At 44.9% G+C, this 13,574-nt stretch overlaps 1 protein-coding gene across 1 annotated transcript in view; it reads right to left on the reverse strand.

Annotated features, from left to right (window-relative positions):
* Positions 1-8,480: 8,480 nt before the first annotated feature.
* Positions 8,481-13,574, reverse strand: part of CREB5 (cAMP responsive element binding protein 5) — a 222,582-nt gene continuing 217,488 nt past the window's right edge. Inside the window, exons 9-11 of the mRNA XM_009638649.2 lie at positions 10,986-11,213; positions 9,822-9,930; positions 8,481-8,644 (exon numbers count right to left, since the gene is read on the reverse strand). Of these exons, the coding sequence (XP_009636944.2) occupies positions 8,481-8,644; positions 9,822-9,930; positions 10,986-11,213 (501 nt within the window). The remainder of the gene's footprint in view (positions 8,645-9,821; positions 9,931-10,985; positions 11,214-13,574) is intronic.

Raw genomic sequence — 13,574 nt, forward strand, 5'->3', positions numbered from 1 at the left:
GTTTCTTTAGCACCAGTCCACTTCCAATTTCTCAGCTCTTGCCTCTGTTTACATCTGGGTTCCTTTGGGTTATCCCCCCTCCCCTAGACCCACACCCCTTTTTTGGGAGGTGTCTGCCAGATGGTTGTTGCTGATCTGCTATGCTGCCTGCCTTGTGCCAATGCTGTTGGGTACCTGTGGTGCCCTCTGAGCTATCTTATCATCCCCACCCAAGCTCTGTACTATATTGCCATTAGTTTTGAATGCCCTTACAACAAGTAGCTGAGGCTGCGCCCTGGGTTCAGGTGAAAGTTGAGGGCAGGTTGAAAGGCAAAGCATGAGGGGCTGGTTTGGCAGGGACAAGGAGTCCCTCTGCACCACTGTCCCAACTGATGTAAGCTGGAGCAACCCTCTTGCTGATGCAGAGCCTGCAGAGCTCAGTCTAGTTCTGGCTGCATCCCTGCAAAGGAGAGGGGAAGGAGCATGCGCTAACACTGATTCATTTTTTCTCTAATAATAACTTTGTTATGATGTCCAGAGCAGCCCAGAGAGAGCAATAGTAACAGCGGACTGCTTGGAAGAGGAACAAATATTGCGATCAGGTTTGGGAAACCATGAATCAGCTGTAAAGGGCAGCGTTACCTCAGCTTGAATAAATCTTGCTTAGCTCATACTGTCAGGTGTAAATATAACTGTGTGGACAATAAAATAGTCCTATGATATGCCTTCATGAGGGGCATCTATTTTTACAGATATGATGGTACTCTTTCAGTATTTGGTCCCAGAACAAGAGCCCTGCTGTATAAATACAGGTTAAGTTGTGGCATGACAGCCCTGCTTTAAAGGTGAAGCAGAAGTATATGGCCTCAGAAATGTCTCCAGCTAATGCCGTGCCTTGGTGTTTGGGGAAAACATCTGCTGTACCCCCTTAAAGAAGGAGCCATGTGCACCCACTGCCCTGTCTTCCAGCTTTTACAAAGGGAGAATGGGCACAGGGGCATGGCTCTGCCTTTTTCCTACCCATTTTAGGAGGGTGAACACTCTTGGCCAGATTTAGCCTTTTGAAAACCAGGGGGAGAGCAGCAGATGCTGTGCCCATGCCAGGGCCTCCAAGGGAGAAGCACGGTCATGCCGCATGGGGCCCATCTCCTACAGCGTGGCACCGGGACCGAGCGCTTGCCGGCCAGCCAGTCCCCATAGCGAAGGCTGCACCTCTCAGGTCTCGGACCCCACCGGGTCAGGCCATTGCTCCGGGATTGCTAGCAAGGTCATCAAGTTGCATTAATCTAAAGCTGACTTTCCCCTTGGAGAGAGAGGTTCATCCTGACTAACTTTAGATTACAGTTTACGCACTATTGTGCCAAGGTCTGTATTGGACCAATTTATAGTGAGAAATGAGGCTGGCAAGATAACAGGGGCATCACAATTAGAGCTAATTAGCCCAGCAGGAAATCCATTTCCAGGCAGCTTTTGGCAAGAGGCGAGGTTGGCGGGCTAACAAGCACAGAGTGTATTTTGATATAAGCACACTCCAGCTGCAAGGAAAAGTAAAATAACAGCTTGTCTCATCCTCATGCGGAGGCCTCGCGTCAGGCTGCACCACCTAAGCCTTTTTCTTTAAGGCTTTGCAGCCTCCCTGCTTGGAAGAGGTTCAGAGAACTTGTTCTTGCAGTCACCTCAGCTGTGGAGGGCAAAGGTAGGCCCTAAGTTCGGCACAGCCCCTCACTCCTACGGCCAGACAGGAGGATGCCCAGCACCGTGGTCCTCCTCCGATTTTGTCAGAGATGATGGATGCAGCTCAGAATAGAAATCACTGAAGAGTAGCTTGGTTTAATTTGCAGGAGTTCTCCATACTGCAAAATGTCTGGGGTATAGACACAGCCAGACTACTGGAACTGTTTGTATTTGAGTGCTTTATTATATTGGAATTGCGGTGATATTATTAACATTTGTACAAATGCACAAAATTCCTGTCTCTTCTAGCTAGAAAGAGATGTAAAAATCTGACCTAGTTGAACAGTCTCAATGAACTCATTGTCCATTTGTAACAATAATAGGTTCACAATGCAACAAAAAGCTTAACATAAAATTAAACATATTAAATGCTGCAGCAAGTATTTACACTTATGTACCAAAAAAAAAAAAAAAAAATTATCTCCCTCCGGTAAGGAAGGTGGTTGCTTTGCAGAATAAAAACAAACAGACAAACAAACACAAAACCTTTGCATACAATACAAACAACCTCAAGCCCAAAACTTACTGTGACAGCACCTTTGTTTAATATAATATATATATTTATATATAAACTTCGATAGTTTAGGCTTACTCCAAGCAGTGCTAAAAGTTCCTTAAAACCAGGACAACGGCAATAGTCCGAGGAAGCAACGTTCAGCGATGAGTGCTACCCAGTGTTTGAACGGAGCTGTTACGGAGAGAGGTACAGAGCTCACGGCCATGGGCTGGGAAACACTTGGGTCCCAATGATAAAGTCCTTGGCAAACTCTCAGTGGCAATTATTCTTATTTGGAAGAGTGAATACACCTTTTGTGCAAAATATTTTGTCTTTTGGAAGCATGGTAAAGGTTGTCTCTGACAGGGATTGCTTTGCAATCTCAGCTCCGAGGGGTGGGGAAAAAATTTCTCTGGAATTTCCTAAATTCCAGCAAGGAAAACATTTCCCTTGAAATGCCCTATCAGCCCCCCACCTCCCTCGCTTCCTGACATCGCTGCAGTTTCAGCAAAGCCAGAAGGAGCTTTCAGTCTTCATCCAGGCGGCTGCCGCACAGATTTTTAGTTGAAAAAGAGACTGGGGTCTACAAGTTTCCCGGCATCAGATGGCATGATGTTACGGTGGGCTTCAGGGACGGTTCCACCAGGTGAAACTTTACATCACTAACATTTAATTTGCATAAATACAGAACTGGAGATCCTGAATCCCAGGTATTACACATTGGTCTAAATATAGCGAGTTGCAATTATTGATTCCAGTCCAAGGAGAGCCTGGGAAAGGATCAGATTTCCACTTAGAGAATCAATCTTGTCTGTGAGTGTGTGTGAACACTGACATTTTTGGCCTCATGCAGTTTAGGATTTGCTATAAAGTCATTCTGAAAGCTATGGAAAAGCAATAATGGCAAGCAATTTAGCTCTTAAATGTAAAGCCACTGATAAAACTGAGATAACTGTAAGCTCTGAAAAAAAAAAAAAAGAGGTTATGGATGTAAACAGTCTCTTTTGTCTTTGCAGTAAGATGATTATTGCAGATGATGAAAAATTGAACAATTTTTTTTTTTTTGGTGTTCAGATCACTTGAGATTTTATTGCTTTTGTTTGTCCTTAGAAGTTTTTAGTCTCTTTTCTTAGTCTTTTTTTTTTTTTTAAAGGTGCTGTCCCTAGTCAAGTTATAAGGCAACATATTTTATTGATTCAGAACTCTAATACATAGTATGGCCACTGTTCTCACTGCAGCTTCGCAGCTACGGTGGGTTGGACAACAGTCAAAGTGCATGCCAATGCACAACAGAGCCAGTCCCCTGACCTCCCGATATACAGGACACTTTGGTTCTCAGGATGAGAGATTATAAACGTAGCTTAGATGCTGCCTCACACACTTTGCATAATAAAACATTTATATGCTGTCATGAAGAGGGTACAAAGTCTAAGTCACATGGCAGACTGGCTGTTCTCAGCTTCTCCGTTCGGGCAGGTGTGAGAGACAAGTTGTAGATATGCCACCAGTGAAAGCATATAAATGTATCTGGTGCAAACGTTTTACAAGAGTATTTATAAATGATTCAACAAGGGAGAGCAAGAAAGAGAGAGAGCTAAAGTGCAATTTTAAAGTAATATAAATAATTGAAACGTAGAAATAAGATACTAATTAGTTGTAACTGGTTTTGTTTTATAGGCACAGTTTAGTTTTTATGTCTACAGATCAATCTTTTTCTCTTCTTCCCCCTCCAGTAATTTTCTCTGATGTATAATGGAGTTTCAATGGTCTAAATCTAAGGAACACTGCTTAGTAAGAGGACAGAAGAGGCAATGATAAGGCAGTATAGTGCAACTCACTATGTGATATTAGAAAAGAAACAAGGATGGGGTTAGATCTTCCATGGTGATGTATAAAAATCTGCCTTGAAAAAAAAAAAAAACAACAGGAGAAAAAAAAAAAGACAGGCTTTCCAGTTATCTGTTGACTCATGCTTTCTAAAATGAGAGAGCACATTTTCCAATACAAAGGAAACAACTGAAGGTTCATAATTTGTTTTGTTGTTACCAAAAAAACAAAAGAAAAAAGGAAAAAAAGAAAAAAAAAAAGCAGATGCTGCTTTAAGGAAAACATTTAATTCTAGGAATTTCTGTACAACTGACCTCAGCAAGCTTTTCCATCTTAGATGGATAACTTCTGCTTGAGACCCTGAAAGATTAAGATGCACACACACCTAGAGTAGTTTATTGCAAAACTAATATTGTAACTTAAAAAAACAAACAAACAGATTCTGTACAAGAATACTGTTCAAATGGAATGTGTTAAAATAACATTTATTAATAAATACTTTATAAAATTCTATGTGAATACTAAATTAATAGATTCCTGTTTTAAAATTGCTTTGGTCCTCATGAATTTTCATAAATTCACTCTATACGCTTTTTTTTTTAAAAAAGGTATTAGCTGCTAAAAAGCACATTTTGCCTAAACTAAAAGGCTAGTTTTCAACGCTAAATATTGTTGCTTAAAAAAATATGAATCCTCAAAAGTTGGGCATTTAACAACAGTTATAGCTGGCTTGTTAGTTAACAGGACAGAGTCAGTTAACACACTAAATCCACACGCACTGAGGCACTGAACCATTGACTTTCCACTATTCAGAAGATGGGCAGCAGACATTTAGCTTCGTAGCAGGAATTAACTCCCAACAGCGTGAAATTCTCCATAAATCATCATCATCGTCATCATCATCGTCCTTATAAAACACACCATGATAGCACACAAACTACTTGTCTCCCACAGGCAGCGTTATGAATATGGCTTGCATAAATTGACTCAGGGAAGGGGTGGGGGTGGGGGTGGGGATGAAGGAACCGGATCACAGCATCGTTTCTGATCAAAGTATTGCAGTTGTCCATGGCTGAGATTTCCAACGCGCTTCCGACGACGTGCGATGAGAGATGCCGTCCACAGAAACACCTCCTCCTGAGCGAGGCGCTGGCCAAGGCTCGCCGCCCTGCGAGCGCCCGGGAGAGCGGGCGAGGGAAGCGGTCCAGGCTGGATTTGCGGGGTAGGAGGAAAGCGGAGCAGTCTCCAGGAGTAGCTCGTGGAAAAGCAGGATTTCTCCTCGATGGAAAGAGCCCGGGAAGTGCATTTAGAGTGACGTGCTGAGGAAGAGGCCGCTGCCACCGACGGGGCAGTGGAGGGACATCCCGGGGACAGAGGGGCAGGGGCTTCTCCCGCAGCCCTTGCTCAGGCAGCCCCCGGTGCCCGGCCAGACCGGCAGCTTGAGGAAAGGCTGCAGGATCACTCCCCTGGAAAACAAGAGCATTTTAACGTGGAAGCAAATCCGATGAATAATATAAGGTGCCTGGTACAGTTGGTCCTTTTACCGATGATATAGCCGATATAAATATGCTGCGTGTTGTCTTGGCCTGTGAACCTGCGACAGAGTTACAAGAAGCAATAGCAAATAGCTTTTCATCCTTTACTTATTTCCACATCACTAGCAAGGATTATACCTAAAGGCCAATAGTATAGAGAGGAGACATTTCATTGTAATTATACATTTAGGCCAACATGTGTGGTTGGCTTGCCTAGTTAGCATTAAAAAAAGAAATAATTGAGCTATATATAATACACATCAGTCAAACTGTCAAGTTGCTGAATTTAACAAAACTTAGGCAAGGTTTTTGTATTTTTTCTTTTTTTTTTTTTCTTTTTAATGTAGAGGCTTTCAGTTTAACAGCTAAATATTTTAATTGAGGAGGCTGAATAAAATGAAGCTAAACCGTAATTCTAGTGCAGTGTAGCTCAACTGGATATTCTAATATTACCAACAACTTTGATTTTTATTTTTTAATGTACTTAAGTACTATCCATGTAGAGGGAAATTTTTTTAAATTAACCCTGCAATGGCATTTTCTTTATCATGGTGAATGATGAAATTCAGACACAGGGGAAATGCTTATTTGGGTTTTTTTACATAGTGGATACTCAGCTGGAACATTTTGCTCAACTGCATATTTGAAAGAAGTTCCCTTGGGAGCCGTGATGAAGTAAAACCATTTAGCTATTACAACTGGAGGTTAAAAAAAATTATAGATTCAGTATTTAAAACACTTTAAAAGTATATGTTTGTCTAAAATATAATAGAAAATCCTTTACATTTATATTTTTTCGTAATTTTTTTTTGGTTCTTAGACTATATAATCAAGTCAAGATTTACACTGTACATTAAAAATCTTCTTCTTTTGAATGTATTTGCATAAATGGAAAGCGAGCTGTTAAAGAATACTGATAAAAAGTTAGCTACCAAGAGAAGAACTAATTCGGAAATGAATGATCCTCAGAATTTTGCTTTCCCTTCCAGGCGGGCCCTGCTCCTTACAGTCCCTCACGCTTCAGTTGTTTCACTCTCCCTCCCACACGGAGAAGAGCCACCCTTTTAAAACCCACGGATCCTCTGAAAACCAAAGACGCAGCCTTTGAGGAGAACTTCTCTTCGGCACAAAGTGTGTTCAGGGCTGGAGGATTTGCCAGGAATAACATGAATTAGCTTTTGCTATTAAAGATGCAGCTCAAAATGTTTGAACGTTTATCACCAGCTCGGAGCCCGCTTCCCGGGTAAGCAGCGGGAGGTTTTGCCGCTGACAGATTGGAGAGCAAAATCAGGTCCCAATATACGGCAAGGCAGTGTAATTAACTGGCATCATCTCCGTCTGATTTTCCCATCAATCACGGGTACCACTTGGGGATGCAAATCAGCCGCGCTGAGGGGCAGGCCCAATGTCCAAACAAAAACCTTAATTGTGGCATAAGGCTCTTTTCCAGACCCTCTTTGCAGGACTGAATTTTATCCAGGGTGCAGTGGGATTTGCCATTCTTGCAGCACTTTTTAGCGGCTGCATGCCTTCTAAAAATTATTTAGCGTCCTAATGAGACAACTCCCGACCCGCGGTAAACAGGCGTTAAGTGCCATTAAAGGCAGTGAAGCTACACAGCTGTCTGCCAGCTCAGGTCGGTGGATGCTTAAAGGAATGCCTGCGGAGAGCAGGTCTTTCCCTGGGAATTAAAAATGGTATTTTTCCAACTGGTCAGAACCGTTATGCTGATTTATTTCTCATTTATAGCCCGTGAAACCTGAGGCTGTTCGCTTTCAGTGCTAGAACAATGTAACTGGGTTAGGGAACAGAACTTTTCCAAATTACTATAAATACTACATGGGTTTTTTTCTAAGTTAACAACTGGCAGCGCAAAAGAATTGCTGTGATTCTCAGGTGTTGCTCGCTATGCCTGTACCGCCCCACAGAAGCTTACAGGGCTGCAAGCATCAACACAGCTGGATCTCAATCCTGCTTCACCTGGGGCTGCACTGCTTTCTCCTTTCCCTGTTTATTAAAAACACTAAATCAGGAGCATTTCTATTTTTTAAAAGCCAAACGCTCAGCACAGCCCAGCTGCGGGTGAAGAGCTAGTGAAAGCAGCAGCCGTGCCGACAGCTTTTAGGTGGGCTTGAAGTTTTTGCTTGTTCATCACCATTCTTTGAGAAAGAGAGGGAAGTGAGAAAGCCTTGGAATGAAAACAAAAAAAAAAGCAGGGAAAAAAAAGCTGGGGAATGAAAAGGGTTTGGGAAGGGAAAAGGAAGGTGTAAGAGTAACTGGGGGAGAAAAAGGGCAGGGTAGGAGAGAGAGGAGAAGTGGGGGTGTGTGGGGGGGTAGACAAAAGAGCATGTTATTTGGGCTTGATTTTGTCCTGATAGCCACATCCTATATAACCGCTTTGAAGGAGGCTCTGAATGCAAGAAGGGGTCTGCTGATAGCACAACGCTAACTCATTTTTTATTATGCTGTCAGCAGATGCCCTCTCTCTATATTTATAGCCTAATTACTCCTAGTTACCTACACATGACTCTGTTTAATACTTTTCATGCCTCACGTTGGCTAACAAGCTGCAGTTTAACACAACTCCGTATTTCTGAGGCTTCAGGCTAGATTGGTGAGAAGGAAACGTGACTATGTACAGAAACAGTTAGGTTTATAAACAAGTAACTGGTACCAAAAAAACTGGAGAAAGCACCAAAGCATTTCTCAAGCTGATAGCATATTAATTGCATAACTCCCTTTTATGTAACTAAGTATAAAAGACATTTTAATAACTATAAAAATGAAAGCCAGAGTCTTTCAAGAACTGAGGAATCTTCCAGGCTTGAGTTACGGTTGCAAATGTTCTTAGCACAGAGGACGCTTTGATACGCTACCACACTCCCCTAGCAGTTTCTGATCAACCACTTTTAAAGGATGGGGTTGATGTCTGTTCTGTGGCTGGCGAGCTGGGTGAGAGTGGAGCTTCCCACGACGTCGCTGACGGAGGAGGAGGTCGTGATGGTGTTGTGCTGGATGACCTGCTGCTGGGAGCAAGCTGGGACCGGGCTCGCGGGAGGACTGCTTTCGGGACCTGGGAAGGGGATGAGGGGACAGAGACAACACACGTTCAAATTATCCACCCGAGTAACGAGCCCAGGCTGGGTGACACTCCCAGCAAAGGGATGTACTCTACTGCAGCAGCAACACTGGCAACTAGAGGCATGCACAGGTCCCAGGATTTCAAAACAGGCAGTTTTCCAACACTGTCTGTCTTCTCATCTTTTGCAGTTTTTGTTATCTTTTTTTAAGTCAGCTTCTCTGATATCAACCTGACTTCAGGAGCTAGGACCTTGAAAAAAGTCCAGGTCCTTAACGATTACAAAAACCAATGTCAGGGTAAAAAGTCCGATATCTTAAGGTCTATAAAATCAGTAGGGATGCTTAAATGCTTTATTCGCTCCAGCAGGGATCAAAATCAGAGTGCAGTGCACTGCAGCACAGAAAATCTAATTCAAGCAACAGTTGATAGGCACATAACGCAATTATGTATTTTTTTTCTCTGAGTACTGTTAAAGAGCCAGATGCATAGTGATGCAGAGGAGACAGAAATGAGCTCTATTTTAAGACAATGCTGCAATTTAGCAAATATTAACCCTGAGGCTCTTCTCAGCCATTCTAGAGCCAAGCAAAGAATTTGTCCCTAAATTACCACACTCATAAAATGCATCGACAGCATCGATCCAGCGTCTCCTTTAGATGAGATTTTTGGAAAAAAAAAAAAAAGAAAGAGAAAAGAGTTAAAAAAGAGTTAACAAACCTTGAAAACCTGTGCCAGGCCTGGTCTGCGCCACTGTCAGAGCACAGTACCATTTTCGCTGGAGGGGACTGTAATGTTTTCCTTTTTAACTTTCCTTTTGAGAGTTATTTTAAGGTGCTGGCAATGCTGCGCCCAGGAGGACTCTTGCAGGTTTGGAGCTGTGAGTTCAAGCGGGATCCTCCACAGGGGAGCAAGCGTCCATCCGCGTGCATCTCCGTGCCGAAGGGAGGGGTGGGGAAGGCTAGCTCTGCTGTGGGGGGTGCAAACCAGGGCTGTTTTGGGGTTGAGCGGGGCTGCATAAATAAGGGCAGGAGATCGGATGGCTCGGATGATGTTTGAGAAGACAGGTTCAAGTGAGAATATGACCAAGAAGGGGCTCTGGAGGGAAGAATTAGACACTTTGCTGTCCTGTGAGGAGTGTGGAGACAGTGCAAACATACCAGCTACTTACTTAGATATCCTTGCGACTCTTTCTGCATAGCTGTTATCGGACAGTCTTTATGCGTTAACAATAACTGTTTCAGCTGTGCTACCTCATTTTTCAGCATGGAAACCTCGTTCTAGAAAAGAAAGAGAGGAGGTGGTTTGCCAGAAAGCTTGAGCCAGGCTCTTCTGCAAAGTTTAAACCCCAGAACACAGACACTGCCTGCAACTTCAGAAGAACTGAGCAAAACTGACGCTCAGCGCTCGTGTGCTTGGGTTTATGTTAACATTTGTCCATGACATTATTTTATAACTTCTTGGGAAGGCAATTTGGCTTCCAGATTTGATGACACAAACTGACAAGTGGGCTGACCCTTCACAGCACCAGAGACGCTTCAGGCAGTGTTTTAAGCCACTTGGGAAATACTCTGGCTCTCTGCATTCAGGACCTGGGCGGGGGGGAATGGCAGCCTGCCGCGCTGGGCGGTGCGGTGGCAGGGCTGCTGTCACCCACAGCACATCACCTGCAGCACGTCACCTACAGCATGTCACCTATGGCTCTGCTACAGCTGGCGCCTGGGTGCTGCTCACACCTCTCTGCTTGGGAGGAGTATGTTTTTTGGGGAAGTGCCATTACATGAATGGTCTTTCCGCTCTTGGCAGCACACGGGTGCACCCCTGGATGGGGCAGAAGTACTGTGCCCACAGTAAGAAGGGCTCCACCATAAGAAGGGCTTTTATTATATTAATGCAGGGTATTTTCATCCACCCACTTTGTTCTTTTCCTTACTGGTGGGCTGATCTATTTACGCTCCTATCTCACTGGCTTTGACTGAGGGTTTAGCTACATGCCCCGCTCTGAAGAAGTCTTTTACAGCCGTGTTAATGGCACTTCCAAAAAAAATCCCCACAAAAAGCGGTGACAAGAAAAGAAAATAAATACAACCCCGTCTAGCGGAGGCTTCTAAATCCCAAGACAGCTTTTTCCTGGCTTATCCTGCTAAAATGCAATTATTTCCTTAATTGAAGCACACACATCTTGATTAATCGACTTTGATTATGCCTGTGCTCCCGCTAGGAGCCGGCTGTGCGGGGGCAGCCCCGAAGGCGGCGAGGCCCCGCCGGCACCGCCAGCACCACCGAGCACAAAGAGCCCCTCTGTGTCCTCGGGGGCGCAGACAGTGGCTCGCACCTGAAGCTGCATGTTTGTCTGGGTGAGCTCTTCTGCTTTCTTTTCCAGTGACATCACCCAGACCTTCCTCTTCTGTCTGCAGCGCGTGGCGGCGGCTCGGTTCCTTTCCAGAAATTTCCGTCTCCTCTCATCCGGGTCTTCGTCCACCACTCTCCTCCGACGACCTCCGGTCGGCTGCGGCGGCTGTATCGTCTGCGTGGGCTGCATCTGCTGCGCCGCCGGCGAAACCTGGCGGGGAAGAAGAGTTTTGGCAGGGGCTGGTGAGGGGGGGAAAGTTACGGAGGGGGATGCTGAAAGGGGAAGGGAAATCTCACACGCTCCTCCTGCTCCCCGGCGAGGTCTGCGACAGGCCAAAGCCGAAAGGCTGCGCCAGATGTCACTGAAATTAGCTGCTGGCAGATCCTTGCCGTGGTCGAAGGGGAGAGTTTTTTGAAACGATCCTCTGAATATTAGCAGGGAAAATATTATTCCCCTTACAGTTATTAAAAACATTTCACTTAGGTACTTCTCTGCCACCACCTATTTCAAACCTGAAATGTCAAGTTTCTCTCAGCAACTGTTTTAATCAAAGCAGAAGACTGTAGGTGCCTTATTTCTGTCTCTCTTTTTCTTTCTTTTTTTAAAATTACAACCAAAATTTTAGGACATTTCTATTTCAGTCTCCTCCATCTCTATCTCACACTTTCCCACCTCTGGAGGAGGAGGCTGCAGAGCTCTTTGCACCGGAGGGAGCTGGAAAGCCGTGGGCTGGGACTGTGCAAGGCCAGCAGACCTCAGTGACCCTCAGCTGGGGGCAAAAGAAAGGATTTAGGTACCTGAAGTCAAACTTGCATTTTGGTATCCCTGCACTGCACGGAGAAGGGATATTCCCCTTCTCAGGTGTTTCCAATTGAGCCCTGTGGATCCTGTACTCCCTTTTTTCCAGCAGCCTGGCTTTGACAGCAGAGGCACACCACATCCAGTCCCGCTGCTACGGAACATTGGAAAAATATGTATTTATGCTTTTTCAAGTGCAGGAGAGTATTGACCCTGCTTCTGAGAGTAACTGGCCCATGCCATTACAGAAAAGGTGAATGGTGGGGGCAGCCCCACACAGTCTGTGCTCCGACTCCTGGGCAGATGAAACCCATGCCCACGTCCCCGTCAGGAACCAGAATCAGACTTAGCATTCAGCTGCCTGGGAATAGCCAGCTTTTGGGTGGCTTTCCTGCCTCTCTGTGGCGCCCAGGCCACGGGGCTCTGGCCCGTGCTCGGGGCTCGGGACCCCGACAACCCACGGCTCCCGTTGCTCGCACGCGACAGGAGCCGCTGCCGCTGCTCACGTTGCCGCCACTGCCACTCTGGCACAGTCTGGAACAGTCTGGAAACCTGAATTGTTGACTCAAAAGTAACCCTCTTGTTCTGGCAAAGGCCCAAACCTCCAAGGTGCTTCCTTTTGACTCCAGGGAGTGGATGTACTCAGCGCTTTGTCAGACTGAGCCCTGAATTTCAATTGCGGCAATTAACATGTGTTTGCCTAACACCTCTGTCTGTCTCAATTAAAATGATACTATCGTCTTGCAAGGTCGCTTTTCTGTCTAGAATCTCACCACAAACTCCGAAGAAGAGTTTGCTCCCTCCCTCAGCTGACTGATGTCAATTAAAGTGGCAATTTTAGGTGTAATTATTCGGTGCATCTGATAACGCTTTTTGCATAAAGCCGAATTTATTCCCAGCTTTATGTTGCACCGTCAGGGAATCTCTCACACAGGAGCAGAAGAATGTTTTTTAAAAAATATCCTTCTAAAAATAAATAAGCCACCCTGCATGTTCTGGCTGATTTTTAAAATTTCTGCTTGTATTAAATCTGTACGTTCGCTGGTCAAATCTCCAACCTTCTGTCCACACCGGGAGTTGGAGTCCCAGGGCTATGGCAGCGGCAGAGGCTGCAGCCACCAGCATGGTGCAGGGTCACTAGCCAGCGCCACGCAGGACCGCCGGCCACTGTCCCTCTCCCTCTCCCTGCCAGCATCCCCAGCCGGGAGATCGCTGCCGAGGGATGCCAGCTGCTCCCCATCCACCAGGGCTGGGCACGCTGCCTCTTCAGCAAGATGCCTGAGTGCAGAGGCTTCAGAGATCCCTTCTAATGTCAACATCTCATCAAAGGCCTTTCATTTTCTCACACGCAACACCTTTCGGGACTTCAAAGATTTGTTATTTTTGTTTCTGGACACCAAAAGCTTTCCTTAACCCATTTCTCTCCTTTTTCATCCAGCATTAAAAATTCTTGTTTCTTAATTCTACCAGTTGGGTCTGCTACACAGGCAGAAAAAGCCAACTATAGGTTTCTTTTTTTCCTCTTTCCCCTCATATGGGCATTTTCTCCTGAATAACCAGTGAGTCCTTTTGTTTTCAGAATGTAGCAGTCCATCTTTGGGCAGTCAGAGAGCATTTTCGGAACAACAATATCTTCTTTCCATCTCTGGCAGATATTAATTATAAAGGTTGCCATTACATCACTAATAATGTCACGTGGGATAATTAACTGGCTCTTACTAGATAGCTCTTAACCCTGAAATCTGTTAGGTTATGTCTTAGTAACTGTCTAAA

Source organism: Egretta garzetta, unplaced genomic scaffold (genome assembly GCF_000687185.1).
Source record: "Egretta garzetta isolate BGI_Z169 unplaced genomic scaffold, ASM68718v1 scaffold94, whole genome shotgun sequence".
NCBI lineage: Eukaryota > Metazoa > Chordata > Aves > Pelecaniformes > Ardeidae > Egretta > Egretta garzetta.